The sequence below is a fragment of the Rhinolophus sinicus genome, chromosome 1 (assembly GCF_057876585.1).
Source record: "Rhinolophus sinicus isolate RSI-liver-muscle chromosome 1, RSI-T2T, whole genome shotgun sequence".
Taxonomy (NCBI): Eukaryota; Metazoa; Chordata; class Mammalia; order Chiroptera; family Rhinolophidae; genus Rhinolophus; species Rhinolophus sinicus.
In genome coordinates, this window is record NC_142501.1 from 102,810,654 (window position 1) to 102,824,900 (window position 14,247).

General features: G+C 45.3%; 1 protein-coding gene across 3 annotated transcripts in view; it reads left to right on the top strand.

The window, feature by feature from the left end:
• Positions 1–14,247, top strand: part of PFKP (phosphofructokinase, platelet) — a 65,639-nt gene that overhangs the window by 9,658 nt on the left and 41,734 nt on the right. For 2 of the 3 annotated variants that reach the window (XM_074325044.2, XM_074325042.2), the window contains exon 2: positions 2,126–2,199. The exons of the other annotated variant lie outside the window; for it this stretch is intronic. In XM_074325044.2, the coding sequence (XP_074181145.2) occupies positions 2,126–2,199 (74 nt within the window). The remainder of the gene's footprint in view (positions 1–2,125; positions 2,200–14,247) is intronic. 3 annotated transcript variants of the gene reach the window in all.

Consider the following 14,247-nt stretch of genomic DNA (forward strand, 5'->3'; position numbering starts at 1 on the left):
GAGTCTGCTTTTACTTGCCCAGGCCCTGGGGACTCCAGGGAGGGACATGGGCACGTTTGTGTTTTAGAAAAAACACATCAAAGGTGACACAGAAAACATCTAAACGAAAGTGAAAGTACAGACTGTACAGTGCAGCACAGTGGTGTCATGGCAAGTTTTCTATGGGACTTGTGTGCTGTGTCCCAAAGGGCGGGCGAGGGGGCAGAAGGACACTCATTTTCTAGCTGGTCTGTAATTGTTTTAAGACCTTATTGTTGAGAGCAGCTTTAGGTTCACAGCAAAACTGAAGGAAGGTACAGATAGTTCCCGTAACTGCCCCCGTTATCACACACATAGCCTCACCCATCGTCAGCACCCTCAACACTTGGCACATTTGTTCCAGTCCGTGAACCTACAGTGACACATCATCTGTATTGACATTAGGGCCACTCCTGGTGGTGTCCAGTTTGTGGGTGTGGACAAGTGTGTAATGACACATACCCCCATTCTAGTGTCACACAGAGCAGTGTCACTGCCCTGAAACCCTCTGTGCTCCCCCGTTTATCCCTCCCCCCAACTCCTGACAACCTCTGATCTTTTCCTGTCCCCGTAGCTGTGCCTTTTCCAGATTCTGTAATATTTTTTAAGCAGAAGAATGTACTTATAAATTACTTGTACAATAAACAAAAGAGAAGCAAGCTGGATTCTGGCCATAGTGAGGATGGTGTTAGAAAGAGATGGTGGGTCTGGGGAGCAGTGCTGGGAGCGCACGTCAGCTCTGTGGGCAGGAGCTGGCGAGGGCATTAATGAAACCCAGCTCACACGACTGAGAAGCAGCAAGAGAGCTACGGGGGAGGAGGAAAGGATGAAGCTAAAATAAATGACTGAGGCTCAAAGTGCTGAGCTTGACCTTCTGGACGGGTGAGCGACAACCACCAGTCAGTTAGTAGGTTGGTCAAATTCTCCGTGTAATAAACTAGGTTTGAACATGAAGTAATGAGACTACCAAATATCTATAAATATGTCCACATGAATGTAGGTATTACATAGACATTCAATGTGGATTTATTTCCAAGATATGTACACCTCCCCCAAAGCTTTTTCAGTGACACAAATATTGTAACCTTTCAACATTATCACCTTGCAGAGGTCTTAATTCTAGCATTTCAGACCCGGCTCAACATAATTTGGAAACTTGACCATCTTCTGAGCAGGTTTGCATATAAATATATACAATGTCAGTGTCCGTGTCCATGAGCGTCATTCTGGAGCCACAGAAGCTTTCATTTTTTTTTTTTTTCTTTTTCAATTCACCGAAAGTATCCCTTAAGTGGTGGTCCACGCTCTCCAACATCCTTATTCCTGACTTGTGATTCCAAAATTTAAGTTTTTAGAAGGAGGCAGATTGGAAGCAGTGGGTGTCCAAGGGCGGCTTGGCTGGAATAAGCTTTGCTGCTCCCGTGGGGGCACAGGATGTATCATCCCTGAAAGGAGCGGCCCTCATTCCTTGTCACTTCTCTCCCCATGGCACTAGCCCATCAGCTAAAATGGCGATACGGGATTCAGGACATGGAAAATTAGACTGTTCGGTTGGCTCTTAGGCAAGTGTTCCACGCGCCATGGCTTCAGCGGGAAGCAAGACGGAGTGTGTGGGCTCAATACCTCACGCAAAGTGCTTTTAATGTTTTTCTCTTAGGTCCTCTGAGAAAGTGTGGGAGCGTCCTAGCTTTCCCTTGGCTGGGTATTGTTTATAGCATGTAGGTTTAATTCACTTTTTATAAAATGCATCACTGACTTTGCATTTAAGGCCGTTGACTCAGTTTTTTTTCACACGGTAGCTGGTGATGGAATTAATTTTCATCTCCTCCTCACATCATAGACCCATGGTCCTTGTCAGTGCCATTTTCTTTGAATTTGGCTAACCGCAGACAGACGCGGGCCCTCTGCGTTGTGTTGCCACTGGGCAGAGTTGCTGCAAATTCGTCCAGAGTCGAGGCGGCTGGTGCATGTCCCGAGCCTGTGAGGAGAGGTGCTCTGAGCTCAGCGCTGCCCAGGCTCCTCCCCAGTGCTGCTCGGCTGGGGAGCCTCCTGGTCACAGCCAGTCAGTTGCTCAGCTCGTACTCACCGCTGTCCTGTCCCCCCACAGGTATGAACGCCGCGGTCCGAGCTGTCGTGCGCATGGGCATCTACGTGGGGGCCAAGGTGTACTTCATCTATGAGGTCAGTGTCGCCTGGCGGTCCTCATCCCCTGGCTCACCCTCAGCTCTCACGCCTGCCTGCCTTGGGCTCTGCTGACCGCAGCCAGGGTGGGCGGTGACAGCATACTCAGGTGGCCAGCAGGGAGCTCAGGGCCCAGGAAAGTCCCCCTGGGGCAGCCTCCCTGGGAGGGCGTGCTCCCTGGTCCTGATGCACTTGTGGGAGGTGTGTGTGGGAGCGAGGGGAGGAAGGACATGACATGGGCACAAAATGCCATTCTGACGTTGCCTCCCAGGATCGCTGATCGCAAGCCACCTGTGTTGTGGCTCTCATTTGACCTTGTAGAGGTGATATAGTCACTGGAAATGGGGCTGACTTTGAACAAACATTAGAATAAATGGGAAAAGAGGCCACTTTGAGCTTTGCACCATTAATGTATCTGTTTATGTGTTAACTTCTTAGTATCTGTTTATCTGTTAACTTTAAAACAAAGAGTCTGAAATCCAACAGCGGCCATGGCCCACTATCTCCTGCTTTTGAGGTCCTGGAAACTTAGAAGTGAGCAGTGTCTGGGGGGAGGAACCAATGTAGTTTGGACCACAAAACTACTAAGAAAAAACCCCAACATATTTAGTTTTAAGTTTATACACATAATAAAGCTTTAAAAATGTGAGGAAGAGAATACTTTTTAAATGGCTTAATTTCTTCCAGGCCACTCTGTTTCATTTGCATTCCTCCCAGTGTTGTAGTATGTTTCTACCTACCATTGTGGTGATGATTTTCTGTGTGGTATATGCATTCCACAACTATTGCTTCAAGTGTCTGAGTAACATTCCATCAAATTGATGTCTCATCCTTTAGCCAACTGTTTATTTACTGGATCACTCCATTCCCACACCACTGGATTATTTAGGTCACTGCCTGTTTTTCAGCTACCTTAACACTAATATGTGAGGCTATTCTGTGCTTTGTGTCATTCTGGGGACCCCAGGATGTGGCACTGACTTAGAAGGGATGGGATCCTATAATGTCTCTGATGTGTCTCACCAAAGTGAATTCTGTTCCAGCTTACCCCCCACCCCCCGCCCACACTGTGCACAGAAGTGGTGCCAGCCACATCCATGGTTCTGAGTGTGTGGCCCCCATCTCACTCCCCAGAGCTGAAATGGGTTCCCGGGCTGTTTACTAGAGCCGTTTTCTCCTTTGGTGACAAGGTGGCTCACAGTCTTTGCTCATTGGTCCGAGTAACCATTTGTTTATTGTTTTTTGCAAAGATGTTTTGTCAGGTGCTTTGGTTGCTTTTTTAAACTGTGGTTCTGAGGGTTTGGGTTTGTACCTATCTGCTTTGGGCAATGTTAACACGATGAAGCCAATCAAAGCATTTCCAGACCACTATTCCATCGTTTTCTCTTCGGATGTTTTTAGGGCCAGATTGCCCTTGTGGAGTCCGTCCTAGGCCTCCCCTGGAGGACGCTGTCTGTTCACTGACGTGGAGTGAGCACGTTAGGCATGGGCCACACTCACCCCTCCCCCACTTCTACAAGTTACAACGTTGAGTGTGGATATGATGACTTTTCCTGCTACTGCTGAAGAGCGTGCATGCATGCACACGGCTTCCTCTCCTTTTTCTTTTATTGTATTGTATTTGGGGGAAGGGATGGGGTTGCATCCTGCCTTAGAACTTGAGAGAAGACATCACACACCCGGCCTAATGGCACTTCCCGATACGTGAACGTGGTTTTATAAATCTTAGGGGTTGGAGCCCCCTCATGTCAGCTGCTTCTGTTATAATTAAAGAAACGTTTTAGCTTCGCTGAAGGTGGATCCACGTAGACTTCTGGTATCTAGCACGTTTCCCCCGGAAACTCTGGGTTTTGCTAGCTGCTGCCTGCGCTGGTCCTGGTACCCTCCCAGGTGAGGCTGCAGCCTCCCTGAGCTGAAGGCCCCTCAACACACAGAGGTACTTGGCGTCCACGATGACTTTGCAGTGTGGGGAGGGAAGGGAAGGAAGTCGTTTCAGTTATTTTGTAGCTAAAGGAACTGACTGGTCCCCGTGGACAGTTCACATTCTCTGTGTCACTGCTTGTCACTGGCAAGGCTGGGAGGAGCGCCCCAATCCCACATCAAACCAGTGAGGGGCTGTGTTTCAGCCCCAGGGACATTAATGTCTAGAGACATTCGCATTGTCCCATTATTGGGGTTGGGGGGCTCCTACTGGCATCTAGTGGGTGGGGGTCAGCGACACTGCTCAACTCCCACAGTGCACAGGATGGCCCCCAACAAGGAACTGTCTGGCCCCAAATGTCAAGACACCCAGCGTTAAACCAAGAGCCAAATCTGTACTTGCTGTGATGGGTGGTCCTCTGCTGGCGATGGGGGTAGGGCTGGTGGCTGTGTGCCTGTCAAATCGCTGGCATTGAAACTGACATAGTGACTGGTCAACATTAAGTCCTCCTCAGATTTAAGAGTTGTGTTTTTTTTGTTTTTTTTTTTTTTACTTTTTCAATTACAGTTGACATACAGTATTATATTAGTTTCAGGTGTATAGCATAGTGGTTGGACACTTAATTTACCTTATGAAGTGATCACCCCAATAAGTCTAGTACCCACTTACATAATTATTAGTTATTACATAATTATTAATAATTATTACAATATTCCTGACCATAGTCCCTATATTATACTTTACATTCCCGTTTTCATAACTGTCAATTTGTGCTTCCTAATCCCTTCATGTTTTTCACCAAGTCCCCCAGCCCCTCCCATCTGGCAACCATTAATTTGTTCTCTGTACCTATGAGTCTGTTTCTGTTTTGTTTCTTCGTTTGTTTTGTTTTTTAGATTTGACAGATAAGTGAAATCATATGGAATTTTGTCTTTCTCAGTCTGACTTATTTCACTTGGCATAATACCCTCTAGGTGCATCCATGTTGTCACAAATGGTAAGATTTCATTCTTTTATGGCTGAGTAATATTCCACTTTATATATAGAGGGTCTTTCCCTTGCACGAGGAGACATATACTCTTTAGGGTTCTCTACATATAGTGTCAGGTCATCTGCAAATAATGACAGTTTTGCTTCTTTTTAGTTCAGATGCCTTTTGTTTCTTTTTCTTGTCTGATTGCTGTGGCTGGAACTTCCAGTATTATGTTGAATATAAGGGGTGAAAGTGGACGTCCTTGTCTTGTTCTTGATCTTAAAGAAAAAGCTTTCAGCTTTTCACTGTTAAGTATGACATTAACTGTGGGTTTGTCATATTTGGCCTTTTTTTACGTTGAGATATCTTCCCTGTCCACTTTGCTGAGAGTTTTTATCATAAATGGATGTTGGATTTTCTCAAATGATTTTTCTGCATCTCTGATATGATCATATGATTTTTATCCTTCATTTTGTTTATGCGGTATCTCATGTTAATTGATTTGTTGATAGTGAACTAACTTGCATCCCAGGAATAAATCCCATTTGATTTATGATGTATGATTTTTAAAAATATGTTGCTGAATTGGGTTTGCTAATATTTTGTTGAATATTTTTGCATCTATGTTTATCAGGGATATCAGCCTATAGTTTTGTTTTTTTGCAATGTCTTTGTCTGGTTTTGGAATCAGGGAAATGCTGGCCTTGTAGAATGAGTTTGGGAGCTTTCCCGCCTCTTCAATATTTTGGCTAGTTTGAGAATGATAGGTATTCATTCTTTTGAATATTGGTAAAATTCCCCTTTGAAGCTTTCTGGTCCAGGACTTTTGTTTGTTGGGAGTGTTTTTTTTTAATTTTTTTTATTACTGATTCAATTTTGTTAGTAGTTATCAATCTGTTCAGATTTTCTGTTTCTTCCCGATTCAACCTTGGAAGAAGATTCTGTGTTTTTAGGTATTTATCCATGCTTTTAGGTCATACAATTTGTTGGCATATAACTCTTCATAGTATTTCCTGATAATCCTTTGTATTTCTGTGGTGTTGGTTGTCACTTTTCCTATTTCATTGTTGATTTTATATATTTGGGCCCTCTCTCTTTTTTTCTTGATGTGTCTGGCTAAACCTTTATCAATTTTGTTTATCTTTTCAATGAACCAGCCCTTGGTTTCATTGATCTCTATTTTGTTTAATTTTGTTCTGATCTTTATTATTTTCTTCCTTCTACTCACTTTGTGCTTTGTTCTTATTTTTCTAGTACATTGAGGTATAAGGTTAGATTGAGATTTTTCTTGTTTCTAGAGGTAGGCCTGTATTGCTATAAATTTCCCTCTTAGCACTGCTTTGACTGTATCCCATAGATTTTGGGACATTGTGTTTTCATTTTTATTTGTCTCAGTGTATCTTTTCATTTTTTTCCTTGATCTCGTTGTTAACCCATTCATTGTTCAGTAGCATGCTATTTAGCCTCCATGTATTCATGTGTTTTTCAATTTTCTTCTTGTAATTGACTTCCAGTTTCATACCACTGTGATCAGAGAAGATGCTTGATATGACTTCAATTTTCTTAAATTTATTAAGACTTGTTTTATGACCTAACGTGTGGTCTGTCTTATAAATTGCTCTGTGTACACTTGAAAAGAATGTATATTCTGTCAGTTTTGGGTGAAATCTTCTAAAAATATTAAGTCCATCTGATCTAATGTGTCACTTAAGGCCGCTGTTTCCTTGTTGATTTTCTGTCTGGATGATCTGTCAATTGGTGGCAATGAAGTGTTAAAGTCCCCCCTACTATGATTGTGTTACTGTCAATCTCTCTCTTTATGTCTGTCAATATTTGCTTTATATTTTTAGGCGCTCCTATGTTGGATGCATAGATATTTAAAAGGGGTATACCCTCCTTTGTTTCTTGTTACAGCCTTTGTTTAAAGGCTATTTTGTGTGATATAAGTATTGCTATCCCAGCATTCTATCATTTCTATTTGCATGAAATATCTTTTTCTGTCCCTTTACTATCAGTCTGTGGGTATCTTTCAATCTGAAGTGACTCTTGTAGGCAGCATATGTATGGGTCTTTATTCTTTTATCCCTCAGCCACCCTGTGTCTTAATTAGAACATCTAATCCATTTATATTTGAAGTAATTATTAATAATTATGTAGTTATTGCTATTTTATTATTTTCTAATTGTTTTTATAATTCTTCTCTGTTGCTTTCCTACTCTCTTGCTCTCTTGTATATGTTGATAACTTTCTGTAGTTTGTGTTTGAATTATTTTCTCTATTTCTTGTGTATCTCTTATAGGTTTGTGCCTTGTGGTGACTATGTGCTGCATGTACACAGAGCTATGTTTATAGCAGCCTACTTGAATCTGATTATCACTTCAGTTCAAACACATTCTAAAATCACTACAATTTTTACTTATCCCCTCCATGTTTATGCTTTGTCATTATCGTTTACTTCTTTTGTGCATGTGTTGTGTGTATCCCTTAATTTACTGCTGTAATTACACATGATCTTCCTACTATTGTCTTTTAACCTTTGTAATAGCTTTATAGTTGTTTGATCCACTGCTTTTACTAAGTATTTGCCTTTGCCAGTCAGAATTTTTATTTTCTATATTTTCTTATTTTTTTACCGTTTTTTACTTAAATAAGTCCTTTTAACATTTCTTGTAATACTGGTTTAGTGGTGATGAACTCCTTTAGCTTTTTCTTGTCTGGGAAACTTTACCTCTCCTTTGGTTCTAAATGATAGCCTTGGTGGGTAGAGTAATCTTGGTTGTAGGTCCTTGCTTTTCATCACGTTGACTATTTTGTGCCAATTCCTTTGGCCTGCAAAGTTTCTGTTGAGAAATCAGCTGACAATCTTATGGAAGCTCCCTTGTTGGTAACTATCTGCCATTCTCTTGCTACTTTTAAGATTCTCTCTTTGTTTTTAACCTTTGGCATTTTAATTGTGATGTGTCTTGGTGTGGGCCTCTTTGGATTCATCTTTTTTGGGACTCTGCACTTCCTGCGTTTGTATGTCTGTTTACTTCACTAGGTTAGGGAAGTTTTCCATCATTATTTCTTCAAATAGGTTTTCAATCCCTTGCTCTTTCTCTTCTCCTTCCTGTACCCCTATGATATGAATATTGGTATGCTTGATACTGTCCCAAAGGTCCCTAACCTATCCTGATTTTTTTTTTAGTTATTTTTTCTTTTTGCTGTTCTGATTGGATGTTTTCTGCTACCTTATCTTCAAAATTGCTGATTGGATCCTCTGCTTCATTTAATCTGCTGTTGATTTCCTCTAATGTATTCTTCATTTCAGTCATTGTATTTATCTGTTTGTTTGTTTTATATGCTTTCTATATATTTGTTTTAAGTTCTCACTCAGTTCATCTATTCTTCCCTTGAGTTCATTGAGCATCCTTATAACCAGTGTTTTGAACTCTGCGTCTGGTAGATTGTTTGTCTCCATTTTGTTTAGTTCTTATTCTGGAACTTTGTTCTATTCTTTCATTTGCGACATGGTTCTTTGTCTCCCCATTTTGGCTGTCCCCTTGTGTTTATTTCTATGTATTAGATAGGCCTGCTACATCTCCCAGTTTTGGCAGAGTGTCCTTATGTAGTCTGGGCAGGGTGCTTTAGGTGTGTCCTTTGTGTGGGTTGTGTGCGCCTGCCTGTTATAGTTGGGCCTTGATTATTGTTGGCATGTCAGTGGGTGGGATTGACTCTTAGGCTAACTGTCTGTGAGGGTTGGTTGTCTCTACAGCAGACACGCTGTTGTGTGGAGGCTGATCCCATGGAGTAGTAGTCACTTTAGCAGGGTTCTGGTGCAGGTGAGGCTACGCTTGTGGTGTGTCATTTGTGCAGCTGGTTGGATGGTGCTCTGTGTCGTCTGAAGCCAGTCCCCAGGTGTGTTGGTTCTGGAGCTTCCTGAGATGGGCTCTGGTGCAGACCAGCGTCAGCCACCATTTGTGCCCAGCTCAGGGCCATCCGGTAGGAGCTACAAAATTATCTGCAGTTGGTTGTACGTGTTGGGTTTGGAGTTGCTTTGGAGAAATACACTGTGAACCGAGGCTGGCTGTCATTATTGTCATGCTTGGGACACTTCGGTGGGCACCACAATGTAAGCTGAGGCCAGCCACCTCTTGTGCCAGGCTTGTGGCCACTTAGTTGTAACCATACTTCAAGTTTATAATGTCTGCAGCTTATGCCAGCCTTGGTGCCACCAGATGGGTGTTACCATGCAAGTTGAGACCAGTCGCCACTTGTGCTGGGCTTTGGGCTGCTTAGCAAGAAATACAGGGCATGCCAAGGTGAGACACTGCTTGTTTGGGATTTGTGGACCTTTGAGAGATTTTAGGAAAGTCCACAGCTTGAGCTGAGGTAGGCCACTTGTGTGGAAAAGCCCCTGAAAGCGGCTTGGGTTGGGCATGTGAATTGAGTGGGACAGAGTCTTACGGATTCACCAATGCAGGGCGAGAGGTGAAAGCCAGGTTAATGGAGAGCTCAGATTTGGCGCCTGCTGGTTGGGTGGGAGGGGGCTCAACAAAGGCACAAAGACGCCTGCCAGCACTTCTGTCCTCAGAGAGAGCTGCCCTGACCCCTTCCCCTCTATCGCTCATCCTAAAGCCAATCAGTTCAGTTCCCGGTATGTCCCTGGCACTCTTCAAGCTGCCACCCTGGCACTGGAGCCCAGGGTGAGTGAGTCTGTGAGCAAGTGAGTCTGTGTGCAGGCCCCTCAAGAGGAGCACCTCGGTCACCTGCAGCTCTCCATCTCACCCGGACGGAGTCCCTGCTGGTTTTCACAGCCAGAGTTATGGGGTCTCCTCTTCCCAGCACTGGAGGCCTGGGCTGGGGTGCCTGATGTAGGGCTAGGACCCCTCACTCCTCAGGGGGGACCTCCACAGCCAAGACATCCCTCCTGACTCTTAACCGCTACACATGGGTGTGGGACCAGCCTGTTCTGCGTTTCCACCCCTCCTGCCAGTCTCAACGTGGCTGCTTTTTTATTTGCTTAATTATAGGACTTCGTTTCAGCTGGACTTCAGGCGATTCTCAGCGATGGTTGTTCTGTAGTTTAGTTGTCATTTTGATGTGGTTATAGGAGGAGGCAAGCACAGCATTTACCTACTCTGCCATCTTGACTGGAAGTCTGTTTTTGTCTTTTTATTGGCACTGTGTCCTGTGGTTGTCTGTGTTCTGAGGATATCTAGGTTTATTCCAAACTATACCCACCAGACTTCACACATTTCAAAATTAAGGAATTGACATGGAACCGTCAGGTCTGCTTACAACTACAAACCTTTAGTCTTTAAAGGAGTCTTGGCAAAGAATAGCAGGTGACTCTCTCCATGGCCAAGTGAGAAAGGTGGGTTCCAGAACCCACTTCCCTCACACGCAGCGGGCTCTTCCTTCTTCACGTCCTCGCTGAAGCGCGTGAGCTCTGCCTTCAGCCCCCTTTGGCAAATGGGCAGTGAGGAGGCCCAAGTCTGAACCAATCCCATCTCCTTCAGGGAAATAGACAGGAAATTTCTACAAACCTCCGTCAGGAAGATGTCACAGAGAATTCTTATGTGGAGCGGTGTTGGGATGATTCTAATATTTGTATTAAGTGGTTTATTGGTCATTGGCAACTTTGACGGAGGGCGGCTCGGGGGGTATAGTTGAATGCAGCCTTTGTGACTTGGCACTACCGTGTTTCCCTGAAAATAAGACCTAGCCGGACAATCAGCTCTAATGCGTCTTTTGGAGCAAAAATTAATATAAGACCCAGTCTTGTTTTATTATAAGACTGGGTAATATAATATAAAATATAATATAACACAATGTAATACCAGGTATAATATAACATAATATAATATAATACGATGTAACACCAGGTATAATATAATATAATATAATATAATATAATATAATATAATATAACATAATACCGGGCCTTATATAAGATCGGGTCTTATATTAATTTTTGCTCCAAAAGACGCATTAGAGCTGATCGTCTGTCTAGGTCTTATTTTTGGGGAAACACAGTAGGAGTGATTAGGCCTTTGATGTTCTTAGAGCTGGAGGGAAGAGGGGACAGCCTTAAGACGGAGGCATTTGAACTGAAATTGCCTGTCTGAAGATGACAAGTTGTTTCTCAGGGCACCCTTTCTCTGACCCCCAAAAAGAGAAATTCTGAGTGGAAGGGGGCCCTTGGCATCCCCCACCTCGGGGTTCGCCCAGTCTCCCGTCACACCCACGAGACTTCGCTCTGGGGGTCAGTATTATCTAATTGAATTGAAATCGTTTGGAGCATCATCATGTCTCTTTGACAGATATAATGACACTCTGTCTGTCATTCTGACATGCAAAAATCTCTAAAATCTGCCAGCTTTTTCCTGAGTCACTTGGGTAACACCCCCCGGTGAGCTGCGTGCAGTCCTTTCTCACCCGCCCAGGGTGACCGTCCCTCAGGTGGTAGGAAGCAGGTCACACTCCTGACAGTGCCAGTTCACATACGCTATCGCATCAGTGTTGCTTCTTAAGGTCCAGAACCTCCTGCATTGTGGCACCTCTCCGACCCCAGGGGTTTGGAGAAGCAGCTGTGGGCCTACGTGTGTAGCTGAGTGATGGGATGGATATGCAGGGGAGCCTTTCTGGCCGTTTCCGCATCTGTCTGGTGAAAACCCTATTTTCCCTTCCTGCACTTGGAAAGCTTTGAGCATAAGCCGGACAGGGGGCTGTAGGGGAGGGGGGTGTGGGGCTGTGGCGGCAGGAGGGGGCGATGATGTGTGTGCTTCTGACTCAGTTGGTTTTCTCCAGGCACAGAGTCAGGAGGAGGGGGCCCCGGACTGAATTTACTTCTCTGTAGACCTTCTCAGAACTGGAGCTGTGTCTCCATGTTCCTGGTCTGCTGCCTGGATGCTGCCCTGATGGACAGGTTTCCTTCTTAACTGCAGCACCACTGGCATTTGCAGGGAAGTGTGGGGGTGTCCTGTGCAGTGCAGGATGCTGAGAGCACCCCTGCCGCTGCCCCCCAGAAGCCAAGAACACCTCTCCCAAAGCAGTGACAGGAATGTATCCAGACACCCGCGGGTGTCCCCTGGTGAGCAAACTCTCCCTCGTGTGGACCACTGTCCCAGACCTATTTGGGGTCAAATTTTGAAGCAACACTCAGTGGCTTATCTCACATGTCTGTCCCTTTATAGCCCAGTTTCTAAGTCCACCTAGAGCTTTCAGGGCGACCAACACACCAAACAGTGCGACATCTTTATACTTGTTATTGAAATGAAGGGGTTTGGGGTTTCTTCTTGGGCAGAAGGGGTTTGGGGAGTGTACTGCTCGGAAAGCACTGTTTCTGCCAGACGTCTGGCACCGGGTTCATCCTGCCTGGCTGTGCCGGGCCCAGGACCACTGGGAATCTGGGGCAGTGCTGCGTGTCCTGCCTGGTGAGCCCGTGGGCGCCTCGGGGAGCGGCCGGGCGGGGGCCATTAAACTGCTGTTTCCACTTACTGAGCCAACTGTTGATTTTTTTTCCTTTTAGGCAAGGTGTTTTTTGTTGTTGTTGTTGTTTTAATTCCCTTAGAAGCTTACAGCTGCCTTTAGCTTCTTGGAGATGGTAAGGGCAAGTACATCACATGTTTTTGCAAAAGACGGTGCTGGGGGTGGCCTGCCCCTGGGTTTAGGTGGATCAGACAGGCGCCGTGTGTGAGAAGCCGTAAATTACCTGCTATTTGCAGCCTTGGCTACAGAACAGGCTGTAATTCAGTGTAACGTATGGGTTCAGAATCCTATTAGCTGAAGGTTTTTCTGCAGACTTCAGAAAATCATTATTATTATGGCTCTTTAAATATGACTAATTCAAAAGACTTTCCTGTGTAAAATGACTCTTGACAGTTTGGCTCCGCTCAGGCACAGAGCTGCTAAGCGTCAGCAGGGCTCAACTGTGGTCTGCACACTGGAGAGAGGCTGGGAACAGTGCCTGTCACTTTTAGCGGCTGTTTTTTTATTGTCCAAACAAGGCATTGTGAATGCAGGAGGGAGGGGAAGGCAGCACTTCCTGTTGCAAAAGAATAAGGGCCATCAGACCAGCACCATGGGCTAATATTCTGGTTTCAGAGGCTGGACACTCGAGGTGCTGAGGGCCTCACTGTTCCGGGAGGTCCAGTGAGCAGCTTTGTCCCTGGGTCCTTGGGTCCCCGGGCTCCCTGCAGACTGGTTTCCTTTCTTCTTTTTTTTCTGAACTTGAATGACCAGCACATATCCCAAGCTGGACTTGGCTGGGACTCTGCACATTATGGCCTGACTTAACACACTGATACACAGGCTGTAACTGTCAGTTCCTAGATTGGGTATCATTTCCCTTTCCTAACACAAACCTTCTCTTTGCCGTGGGGCTCCTTATGTTTCTTCTCAGACATGGTGAACCACCTGCTGCCACAGTTTTTAAAGTGAGGAACGTCAGGTTGTGTCCAAACAAACAACAGCAAACCCCTGCCTTTTCCAGCGAGGTCACAGCAGGGAGGCCCACGTGGGTCCCTTCTGCCTGGGTGTTTGGGGTCTGGGAGCTGCCTGTGGTCTTGGACGCTGTGGCCCTGATGGATGCGGGCGTTCACCCGCAGGACCAAGAACAGGTTAGAATGTCGGAGCTGGATCTTGGGGACGGGTCTGATTTTGTCATCCCATTCTCAGCCCTGCTGTCGCCGTCTCCACCGTCCCCCAGCAGTTCCCTGAAGGCCAAGTGAGGTGACCAGAATCCCACTGTCGTGTCTCCTGGAGGTTTTGCAGTTAACTGTTTCTGCATTTTAACTTCCTTAAAGGCAAAGCTACTTAACCACTAAATGCCCCTCTTGAGGGTACAATGAAATGTCTCTCTGTGCACCTGGCCTGTGGATGTTTATGCAAAGTCAGCCAGGCCTGGCCTGTCCCCTGCTCTGCACGCACACGACAAGGTTGGGTAAGTTCCTTAAGTTAATTCACAAAAGCAGGCCACCTAGGTCCCTGCATCCCTTCCCTTTCCACGGGCCGGTTGGCTGCTGCACACGGGGAGCAATGATCAATCACGATGACAGCACTGAGCTCCCAGCTGAAGGCTTCCTGTGGGACCTGTGACTTGGTCCTCACACCAGCAACAGACAATCCAGTGACAGTCCCCATTTTAGTGTTCAAATCGCAGAAGTGATCG